The following is a 12,451-nucleotide window of genomic DNA, read 5'->3' on the forward strand; positions in this document are numbered from 1 at the left end:
ACACTTCATCTGCATTGAAAACTCCAGGTTTTTAACAGAAAACAAACCAATGAAACCAAAACCCACACAGCATGAATGGAGAGTATTTGACAGAAGTTCTGCAAACAAAGCAGCTAGTGAAATAAACCCGTTTCAGTGATTTCTATGCAAGAGATTTTGGTAGAACCAAACTTTTGGGATTATCCAATGCTACAGCCACCTCCTGTAGAAGCTTTATGATCTCTCACAATATGCTACCATTGTGCCCTCTCAGAAAAACAAGTAAGCCATTTACAGTAAGAAACGTTGATGCTTCAGGGCAGGCACTTTTTCCATTGATCAATGATTTTATGGCACCATGACTGCAAGTAACCTCTTTAAGAAGCCCTCTTTGCTTTGGGTCACTCAGGACTAAACAGCACTAAGGGAAGACAGAACAGTATCATACTCTCTGCTGAGACCATATTTAGGGTAACACAATTCTGTCCACTTAAATAACCTTGAAATATTAGTTGGGTTCAGTGGTTTTTTGATTTTTTTTTCCATTTGCTGATTATCCCATAATTGCAATGCTAAGAACCCGCTCTAAACCTCTTGCATTGTAGTGCAAGATCAGCAAGAGGAACAGAACTAATCAGCTGCTTTGGGCTGCCTCCAGGGATCAGAAATTTCCCATAGAGGATGGGGCGATTTCTGTGCATTTTACACAGTACACAATGGGGCTGGACTATTACGGTGCTCTATACTGATCCCTAACCCTCTCCATATATATTCTAAACCCCTGAAAGAAAGTTTTCATTTCTACATACTTCAAAAAATAACAAACAGATTATGTTAATTTTATTTACTAATACACCACAAAACATAAGGTATAGTTATCTACATTATGTGTTAGGTGCTTTTGAGACATCTGTGAGGGTTTAGATATAAAAGCCATAAATCAAGACATTATCCACCAAGTTTTCCAATGGGAAGGATGATTCAGCTGCCAGGATCTGGGAACATGAGGCTGTACTGATAAATTTTGAAATATTCAAGGCCAAGGAAGATAATCAGCCAGAAAGGATTGCTGCAGCATTTGGTAGGAAAAAACATTTGCAGATGAAGTTCCACAGAAGATAGCACTCCCTTCCACCACCATCCATCAAGCTGAAAGAGGAGACATTCCTCCTCAGATGGGAGTGCCTTTTTTCATGTCAATGAGGTTATAGCTCATATATAGGTATGGACAACACCCTAAGAAAGGGACAGACCTTTTTGAAGGAATGGGTGATTACAGATTTACAGATTATAGCAATTATAAAAGGATAAATCCAAGATTAAAGGAACCGGGCTGCATGTTCTAGAAAGGAAAAGATAGGACCAGGAAGAATGTAAAAGACATCAAAGAGCAGTCATCAATTTTTAACTTGCAAAGAAGTAATCATTGATTTTCAGCAAAGATTTGGATGGTACATGAGACAACCTATCTAGATGTATAGTTAAGCATAGGAAGAAAGATCTGAGGAATCTGTTTTAACCTGAGTCTATAAAGGATGCATTAGATCTTGTTTGTAAGGATGAAAAGGGCTGACACAGGAGCGGCAAGGAGGAACTAAAAGTGGGTTTAAGCTAGTATAATCAGAAATGTAATGAAACATCTCAAGTAGAGCACATTCTCTCGTGCCATTCTTCATTTTTTTTGCCTGCAGGGAGGCAGCAGCAGGAGGTGGCTGAGCCCGGTCTTTGTGTCCTTTTGGCACGTTGCTCAGACGGTGAGCAGCAGTGTCCCTCATCTCTAGTACAGCATCAGAAGCTACTGCCACCTCATGGGATCACCAAACAGACCAAGAGCTGTTCTTGCACCTTCCTGCTTTGGCCTCAAAGTTGCCATCCAGCCTTCTAGGTTTCTTTTTCAATTTTCTTTGCCAGGCCCCTTGTATTAAGGCTAGCATGGGGCCTTAGCCTGGCCTTACAGACATAAAACTGAAGAGGATTTCATCAATAAAAAGCCCCTTGCCTGGTATCCATGACCCAAGTCAGTTTAGGGAGGAACTATGGCCCTTCGCATCCTTACACAGGAAAGTCAGCCAACACTTAGGGTGGCAGTATTATTACTTTATTTCCTCCCTGAATTTATCCACCTGGCATCTATTTTATTAACACACTCATTCTTGAAAAACACTCACACTGCAGAGAATCCAATTTAGGAGGCATTACATACACATCAAACATTTAGTAGTCATATCAACGTCTGAGGGAACCAAGTGCCACTGTAAGGCATCTGGAAAGCAGAACTTCCCGAGCAACGGGAAGCTTTTTCCAAACTAGGACTCGGGAAACTAAAGCTGTAAAAGGCTCTGCTGTTTCCGGAGGAAAAGAAAAAAAAAAAGTTTCATCATGAAAGATGGTAGGAAAGGTGCAGAGGGCATATCAAGGCAGAGACCCCCTTCAGCTTCTTTCTTAAGACTCCCGCTATCCACATAAAGCAACACTAGCACAACAATTGAGCGCCATGGCTTACAATAAAGAAGTCCTTCAGGTGTTTTGGGTCCAAGCTGGGTGTTCCTTGGGGAAAATTAAGTTACAACTTTCTTGTGTCCTCCCCCTCTCTTCTCACAGCTGCACTTTTTAAGGTAGACATCCCCCCCAATCGTTCTCTTTCCTTCCCTCACTGCTCTGTTCTCAGCAAGCCCACAAGATGCTCCAAATGTTCCCATCATCTTGTGTAGGAAAATAGGCATCCTGGAGCTTTGTCACACATGGGTACTTTCGTGTGAAGCTACCTGTACAAAATGCCTTCATCTTTGTAACTGACTACTTCCTACTGCCAGCTGCGGGACAGACCAGAGAAGTAAGCTTTGTGCACGGTAACTCAAAGGAAACGCACACAGAATATCACAAAGTCTTGCTTCTTAGGAGTAAGCATCATACAGTTTACCTCAACAGGGGGATACTGTAACTAGCCCACTCAAGACAGAAGAGATGGCATGACTAGATCTTGTGGCAAGTCAATAGACCGGGATGATGGACAAGATCAAGCCATTTGCATGGCCACTCCAGTACAAGTTCTATATACTTGAAGAGAGTATTATTAAATGTGATATGATACACCTGTGAGGACACAGGTTAGAGAATAGGAGGAAGATTGCCATCAAAATCACAAGAATCAAATTATTTAAGTTACAAAAATAATCCTACCATTTTATTGCTTTAAAATCCATTGTTTAAAAGGTTTGTGGCAGGTGCAACTCTAAGGGGTTAAGACAGTCATAATATATTTACTTAGTTCAGACTGCTAAAAATCAAAAAAAAGGCACAAATTTAAAAGATACAAGGGCTAAAAGAGAAGTCTGCCTTTAGCCTTATTTCCTTTCCATTTAATTTTGTAAAGGAAATTTGAACTTTTCAATTTGCTGAAAGATGAAATATTCATTGGCATTCAAAACTGAAAGAATGAAGACAAGAATAGTCCAGGGAAACTATTAATGCAGGCATACTTTTTTTTCCTCTTAAGCCCCTGCCAAGGAGCTTCAAAATTGTTTTGATATTACTCTGGATAGCAGCATAACCAATACTAGCATATACACCAACAAAACTGTATTTCTGTGAAAATTTGAGGACTTGCACAATTAGTTTTCCACAATAGCCTAATGTTATGAAACAGAAGTTATTTTCCAATTGACAGAAACAGGGGGGTTTACTTTAATGAAAAAATATACATGATTTTGAAATGTCCTCCTACACAAAAAAAATCTGAAAGATTTAACAAAAGCAGTTTCACTGTATAAGGTGCATTTATTGCTGGTCTACATTAAACTTGAGGGAAAACCACATTATTTAACAAGCTATTTAAACATACAGAACAACTCAGAATCCAGTCTTACTCTAGTATCACAGGTTATTTATTTGACTTACAAAGTAATTCCCAATATTTCTTGAAATTTTTAGTGCACAGAATTAAATTTGTTTCAGAATACATCAACAATAATAATATTTCGAGTGCCGCTGTGTTCAACTCACACTGTGGGTGCCTGAAAAATCCTTTGCGGCTTTTGACCCATGGTACTAGCTAGAAGTTTTTGAAGATTATACCAGAACTCATGACATAAAGCTCCAAGAGATTACACCCAATTCTGGGTCAGCCCCTATTTTGTGAATACCGACACCATCAGTTATACCATACTAACTTAAGTTTCAGCAAAAGTTCAAGCTGGCCCTACTGAAAAGAAACAGAAGTTTCCAAAGAAAGCAATGTTTTCTCACAGCTCTGATATGAGCTAATGAATAAGGCCACTTCAACTTGGTCCATTTTTTTTCCATTAAAAAAAAAATGATGAAGGAAACATTGCCAGTTAAGTTTAAATGTCACACATGGCAGAACCCAAGGTACAATGCTTTCTCTAACATCTCCCTGTAAGAACAAATTGCCTCAGCTCACATTAGATGTAACATACCTGGTAAAGGTGCATAATTGTGTACCCTGAAACAACTCCCACTAGAAGGCAGACTGCTTTCTAACAGGCTCTTTGTGATGCGAAATTTATTCCTGACGTTAGAAGTAAAAGAGGAAGCTATTCCATTATGCACATTCACTATGTGACTAGCCACTATAGCTGAACAGCCATAGGTAGAATCAATGGTCAAGCACCAGTGCAAAAATTGCAATAAAAACTGAACAAGTTAGCTACAGCACTGCTGCTTAACATGCCAAGTCTCTTCTACAAAGTAAACACTATTTTCATGTTAAGCACAAATCCTTCTAAGTTGTTTTTAAATATCATGCACACTCTTTATGTATTTACTTTTGTTCTTCCCCTAATAAAAATAATTTATATTGTGCTTCTCATGGCATATCTGTATTACACTATCATGTATTCTTCCTTTGCTGATTATTCAGTTTTGATGGGGGACTACAAAATAAATTTCTGGAGCACTTGGTGTTAGAATAACCAAATAGCTTTAATAAAAAGTGATGCTGCCATTAAAAAGGCAGAGGATTAAAAAAAAAAGCTTTTTATTAACTTATCACTAAAAATCTACATATTCCACAAAGTTTACATACAACCTTACGCTGTTAAGAGGACAGTACAACATTTGTCAGGATCTGTGTATTATCCACATATGCAACTTACTAGCCAGTTGATCTACAAGATACTATTTACCACAGGCAAACTAAATACTGTGCTTTTAAGAAATCTGCATAGAAATGATTTGATGTTTCTTTTATTTTGGACATACTTACAAAAAGGATTTCTATGTGTGTTAGCAATAAATAATCCCAATATTCAAAATGTCAGTGCTCATGCACACACCGACAAGATGGTTGCATGCTTTAAAAATATTATTTACAGTACAGTCTCCTTCATAGCCCTCTCCCTAGTAATAGCAGAAAGTGCATTTTCTTCTATATTCTTTCTCCTTTCCTTTTATTTTCATTTAGTCTTGCTTCTGAGGGATACAGCCTTCCATCTCAACAACTTCTGGCCAGCCTTCATACTTGTTTGTGTCCTTGTTGTTCTTTATATGCTATAAACAGAAAACATCAATCTACAATTAATGTAACGTCATTTATTTTGTTGCGTTAACTCACAGCTTTAAAAGACATTTTATTTACTTATTTTCAGGCCATGGACAAAGAGAAGACATCACTATTAGCCTCTTGTGCTTTGCATCAAATATAGCGATCTCTCAGTATTCACCACTTAATGTAACTTGCTCAGACAAGTGTATGCTTAAAACAGTTAGGCCATACAGGGAAAACATTTTTAAAATTTATTATGGATGTTTATTTAGGAAGAGAGACAAGGAAGACAACGACCAACTGCACTAAAACATGAACCACTAGGCAAAAAATAAATAAGGATGCTAAATTTACAAAGCACTGAAAATGAATAGTCAGAATTTTAAGAATGTTATTTAATATTGAATGTTCAGGAGTTTGTTTGGTTTGGGTTTTTTGTTTTGGTTTGTTTTTTGTTTGTGTGGGTTTTTTTTTGTTTGTGTGTGTTTTTTCTTTCTAATTAGGAGTTTATTTTTCCACCAAGCAACCATCTGCAATCAGGTAAGACATTACTGCCTCCAAGAGTTCGCCACTGCTCCTGCACTAGTTCCTACACCCTTGCAAAGCTGGCAAAAAAGAACACACTTTCCTTGCTCTCCTAATACAAAACTACCTTTACTCATAATTAAAGGCAACAGTGACACATATTGAATTTTAACAGCTAAAGTATAGGAACATATCCTATTTCATAAATTTTGCTATGACAACAATAATTTTTGCCAGAAGAGCAAAGTGAACAGCTGGGAACACCAACACCTTAACTACCACTTATCTTTCAGAGGTCAACCATTGTTAGTGCATCTAAAATACAAACATTAGGCAGTAAGTTTTTAATTCTTCAGTTTAATTGCATTCATTAAAAAGATAAATAATCTAGTTATTGGGATACTAAGATCTACCCCACATAAGACTTTTCTTATTCATGAATCACCAAAGAATCTTTTTGGTACATTTAAAAGGAGGAGGCTAGTCAAAGAATAAATTTGAAAATAACACTGTGTGCCACTACTGCAATAGATACCCATCTCGAACAAATGCATGGTATTTATAAAGCATGCTATGCCTTCACTAGCGTAAGCTGTTAAATTCCAGTAAGTTACAGAATCACAGACCTGTTCAAATGGACTCTTAGTCTTAACTCCTTTTCCACCGCAGAAGACCCAGTTGTCTCTAAAGCCCAGGTTAGTAATAGATGTGCTTCCCAATTCAGCGATCAGTTTCCGTGCCTCCTCATTAAGCCTTGAACAAAACAGAGAAGTTCAGTATGTGACTAAAATACATGCCCTTAGAGCTTTCATTGTTCAATAGACCATTCAGCTTCAATCTGATTAAATATAGTTTAAGTCAGTCAATATTGGGCAAGATCTATCTTTCAAAATCAGATAAGGCTAGTTCTGAAATCACCTTATCTAATGAGCTCTGCTCTTTAATATTATAACCTCAAGGAACCAGCATACAAACCTATCAGTACACCAACAAAAGCCAAGAACCCTCTCCTGTGAGAATTTATACATAAGTCATGTTAGCAATTCTCCAAGCAACTAAAAAAGTCAGCCTGTAAAGTAAACATTGTTTGCAGGCTCAAGCTGAAGTCTAGATAAAGCAAAAGCTATTTTAGATTAGAAGAATGACCTAAATATATGAAAGAAGTTCTTGTCTTCTTGGGTCAATTAATTCAAAATTCAGAATGCTGCCCCACAGCACGGTTCAGTGCCTGTAGGTCCAAGTCAGATAATTTTAGTATGGAAGGGAAAACAATTCTGTAAGGTAAGTTATCATTCCAAAACCTCCACGTAACAGCTTTTTATTTCTTCCTTTCAGTTACTGTATTTGTCTGATTACTAAACAACACACAACTTCTGATTATCACTACTTACTGAGATACAGTTGCATGACTCGCTTCAGCTAAAATTACAAAAATGATTAAGTTCTTTGGAGGTTATTTGCACAATCCACACTCCAAGTTTCTAGAGCATTAGGGCAGTTTATATTTAAAACAAAAATCAAAATCAAAATATTTTCTCTTTTAAACATGTTGGTTCTTCACAATTTTAATTGTTTTCAAGAACTGGCATTTACGATTACCATCAACCACCAGTGATAAGGTTTTGGCTAATTATGTAATATCACTACTAAGCAGTAGTTCCTGGCTGTCAGCATGAATGGGCCAAATTCACCTTCTTGTTTAGCTGATATTGTATCTACATACAAGCTTTCAAAAACATCATCTGTGACATGATTATTGAAACAAACGTAACTGTACTTATCTAAAACATCAAAAAAGAAAGGAAAAAGAAAGGAAAAAGAGCAAAAAGAAAAGTAACAAAACAAGTTAATAGAACAACAGAAGATCCAGTCTTGGCATAAAGAAACATTAAATTGCTTTCTTCTCCTAAAAGCAGTGAACACATAGGCACTTAAATATTTACTGAAAATATTGCACACTGCAAAGTCAGGACTTTGTCACAGGAAAGCTGCTCCTATATCAAAAATACAGACAAGTTGTGGATAACAAATTGAACCGAAAGAGAAAAAAAAAAATGTACAGAACGCATTAGCAAAAATGTTAAAATATTATTAAAACAACACAGGAAAAGGAAAAAAACAACATCTTAATTTTCACCATGAAAAGCAATCCTTTGGACAGGATGACTTAAGTGAGGAGTAGATTACAATACAAATTCTATGGTAATTTTTAGTATCTATTAAAGCTGAACAAAGTTGGGAAGGTTAGAAGATAATGCTTAAAGAGAACTAAAACCTCTCAGGCTATGTCTACATTAATAAATTGAACAGCTTTAGGGTGGAACAGTCCAAACACTGAGGCCAAAAAGTATGAGGCACACACTAGTAACCTCTCAGGCTTCGAAAGGAAGGATACAGGCAAGACCTATTGGGAATGGTCTCTGCACCCCTGTAACTACCCAACTCTGTCTTGGAGTTGATCTGAGAAGAGTGCTAGATGGAACAGATCAATTTCTACCAGAGTATGGTCTCACAGTCATATTCCTATGTCTGGACATATCCGAATTTACTAGCATAAGACAGAATGAGCTATCAGCAATAGAAAAACCAGCACACCTCCAAAAAGACAGATATCCTTGGCAGCCTACATTAAAAAAAAAAAAAAAAAAAAAAGGTGGGGACAAATTCTAGGAGAGCAGCTAGAAACCCACAGGGTCTTCAGGAACCAGGGAGGATAAGGGTATGGTTTAAAAAAAGTACAATGCCCAACATGCAAGTATATTCTTCATAACTATGAGAAAGCAGTTTGTTGGACTGACCATATGCCCTACATTGTCTTGTTGCATTAACATCTTTTCTCAGAGGAGCAAAAAACCAACTATGTGTTCTGATATAGCAATTGCTAATTAGTCAACTATTAATCTCTAGCCTTTTCAGATTTTCAAACACTTATGATATTTCTGCTAAAGGGTCTAATTTAATATGTAATTTATTGTTTCTCTGTTGTTGGGATCACAGAAGTATACAGCTAACAGTCCTCTATGCAAACACACACATAACCCACTATGCCTAGTTAGTTTTAATTTGATCCTTGTTGTCCTCAAATCATATCAGCATTATAAAACTAATAAACTGAAAGCATAGTTTCAAATCCGTCATCTTGGAAGAACAAACTATCAAAAGTGATTGTGTGATAAAGAATGCATTTTTTTCAGTATAAAACAGCGTTTAAAAGTTTAAGCACTATTTACTATATAAATCAATGACATACTTAGTTGCACCATCATCATATGTTCCCATTAACACTATTGTTCCATCCTGGATGGACTTCAGAAATTCGATAAATGGTGCCACATCTGAAAAGAGAGAGAACACAAAACTGTTTAATAACAAGCAACCACTCCATATTTAAACACCTGCAATGCCTTCCTGCAAAGACATTCCTTTTAAGAATATTTGTAAATGTACTTACAAAAAGATGCTAAGTGGGAGAAAGATAAAATGCAGAGAGAACTCTCATTTTATAGAAAGTTTCATCCCTATTGTGTAAAGACATCTCCCCAGTAGTTCCCACTTGTGGCAAGTGTGTTTGATTAACCATACCATTCCCTCCCACCTCAACTATTTGTGTTTCTTTAAAGTTGCATACTCCTTGCAATTACAAAAGGTAGAGGTGAAGCACTCCCTTAACTATCACCTTAAACCACCACAGCAAATGGAGCCTGGGGGGGGGGCGGGGGAGGACAGACACAACCAGACAAAACCCGACAGACAGAACCCGACAAATTTAATTTGTTTCTTACCACCTACCTCCTCCCCACATGTCAAAGAACTTAGTGTCTAATGGTTCTCCTGTTTTACCTGCAGAAAAAGAAATATTTGGTGTCATCAAATATAGCCAAAATTATTTTACAGACAACATGCCCAACTCCTCTTAATGACTCTTTCAGAGAAAGTGCTGCAGAAGACACCATATAAATCAATCACTATGGTAACTCTTATCTTTTATGAAGATATGCTCCTTAAACAGCATCATAGTTTGTGAAAAGGTGCAGGAAAAGGTAAGAGGGAGGGGGAAAAAAAAAAAAAAAAAAGAGAGATGCAAACTTCTGATTTTGCTTCACGTGGGACAGAAAATAAAACAAAAGGCCCACAGCCTCTAAATCCAATAAAGAGAATTCACTTCATTTATTTACTTTATTAAGTTGTTTTTGCAAGACTAGATAGTACAGCTATAGGTTGCCTTTAGTGCCACATGGAAAGTAAGAAAGATTAAAATTACATTACATGTTTTGCTACCAAGTGCAAATTCTTAGTCCATTTAAACATCCAGAACAAACAGAAGAAAGTGGACAATATAGTAATCTTGTTAACTTTGGGTTTTTTTACTATACTGTTGACAAAGGCAGTATTTGATGGTAGGTAGAGTTTTCTTTTTAATGCATACATTCATTTAAAGTTTGGAAGACAGGGAGAAAGACTGGCAGCTATATAATACAAGGGTAGGTATTTTGGGTTTGAACAGATTGAGACAATTTAGGAGGGCAAAACAGGATTAGGCAACTATTGTTCAAGTCATGCTTCAGATTACGTAAACCTGAGTACAATCCAAAAATAACATGAATTTATACTGCAGTGAAATGACAAAGTGCTCAGTGCTACAAGGAATTGCTTCCTACACATTAAGCACAAATCTGCCAGTACTGATGTTCAGTTCACCTTTCAAGGTGCCACACAGGTAAATTTGTCTGGTTTTAATCAAAGTTAAGAATCCTGAACAAAATTACATAACATGATGTATTTAGGGACAAGATCTATAGATATGGACTAATCAAACATACTGATTTCAAGCTAGGAAATAATGAGCTAGTCTTTCCATGTAGTAACAGAATTGTTAAATAAGTTTCACTGAAAAGAGAGCAACAGAAGAATTTAATCTACAAAGTTTTATTAGTGATGGCAACACACAAAGTCAAAAGAAGCAGCATGCATCTCATAGGGTTTTTTCCATTTTATATGTGCACTGGGAATTTTTCTGATGTATCCCCAAGATAGTAATGTGGAGTGCTGTGGTGACTATTTTTACTACACATTCTTGGAAACAAAATGCACTGAATTTTTCTACTTTCTAACGAAAACGTGTAAGTGCCAAGATCTGACATTATCTCAGCATAAATGTGCTGAATACTTCCTTTTCTCCTCCTACTTGCCTTTCACCATCCCTTAGTAGTTCACCTTAAATTTCAGAAACAATTTGAAAATGAAGACAATCTGCTCACTTAAAATGTCACTTACCATTGACCAAGGCCACATTTATTCCTCTGCCAACATTATTTTTAACTCCACTCATTAAACTGAAACAAAATAAACAATTTTATTTTTAATAGGACAATTTCCTGATGTGGAATATTTCTGGGTTTTAAATGGGATCAAATTGAAAGAGATACATAGTTGAAAGACCACATGTTCATGACTACTTAGATGAAGCAAAATCTCCTTGAACTAATCCGTGTGCTCTTACAGCACCACTGAATTGAGAACAATAGACCAAATATCCCCAGTTGTATCCATTTCATTTGATCGCTTAATCATCTTGGTTTCAAAGTATGTGTGTATATGAAAAGTGTCACAAAAAATAAACTGCTATTCATGTAGTTAAGAAAATTCCTTGCAGTTAAAGAGCCTGAAACAAATAATAATTTGAGGAGCTTAGCATAGTCATGTAACCAACATTTTAAGCTTTTTTGTAAGCACATGATGAACAAGAATGTGTTAATGAATTTAAAAGCTAGGTAAACAGAAGCATTTAAAATTAATATTGCAGCATCACACTAAGAAACAAGAAAGTCAAAGCAGTTAGCTACTTGTACCTGTAATAGGAAACCTAAATGCAAGAAAAACAGTTAATACACTGATGGGAGTTTAAACATAAGTTTAACATAATCTTGGAGTACAGTTACACATCCCAACAAAACCATCGCAATCTAGGACAGCAATTACTTGGTCAAACTCAGAGTGGCAAAGGAGCCAGAAAGAAGAGATGCACTGTGAAATGGAAGCCCTTCGAAGCTGTAAAGAGGAGCTAATGGGAACATCCAGACTGTTAGCTAGGATGCTGTGCTGCCTTGGGCCATGGTGGGTTTACCACTCCAGTGAGAGGAAGCTTCCAGACCTCATCATCCCTTTTCACTGGCACTGTATAAAGATCTCTGTTCTGCCTCCAGGCCCCAAATATCCCCACATTAACATTTTAAAGCTAGGAGTAAAAGAGTTAACATACACAAGGAGAAATAGGAGTAAGGGTTGAAACAACTACATAAATTAAGACAATAAAGAAGTCTTCAGCTGAGATTCAAGAAAGCACCTTAGTGTAAGCACGTAGGTGCACATATCTCATTAATTACAAACACACTAACAGATGCTTTAATTCCATCCCGATCAGGATTTCTTTAACCTCCCTAGCTT

The 12,451-nt window shown here is 36.7% G+C and overlaps 1 protein-coding gene across 2 annotated transcripts in view; it reads right to left on the reverse strand.

Moving 5' to 3' along the window:
• Positions 1–3,841: 3,841 nt before the first annotated feature.
• FAM3C (FAM3 metabolism regulating signaling molecule C) overlaps positions 3,842–12,451 on the reverse strand; it is a 33,493-nt gene continuing 24,883 nt past the window's right edge. For both annotated transcript variants that reach the window (XM_082308798.1, XM_082308799.1), the window contains 5 exons: positions 11,282–11,340; positions 9,797–9,847; positions 9,258–9,342; positions 6,634–6,760; positions 3,842–5,487 (listed from right to left, as the gene is read on the reverse strand). In XM_082308798.1, coding sequence (XP_082164924.1) covers positions 5,398–5,487; positions 6,634–6,760; positions 9,258–9,342; positions 9,797–9,847; positions 11,282–11,340 — 412 coding nt within the window. In that variant the 3' untranslated portion in view covers positions 3,842–5,397. The remainder of the gene's footprint in view (positions 5,488–6,633; positions 6,761–9,257; positions 9,343–9,796; positions 9,848–11,281; positions 11,341–12,451) is intronic.

The sequence above is a fragment of the Platalea leucorodia genome (assembly GCF_965183815.1).
Source record: "Platalea leucorodia genome assembly, chromosome: 4".
NCBI lineage: Eukaryota > Metazoa > Chordata > Aves > Pelecaniformes > Threskiornithidae > Platalea > Platalea leucorodia.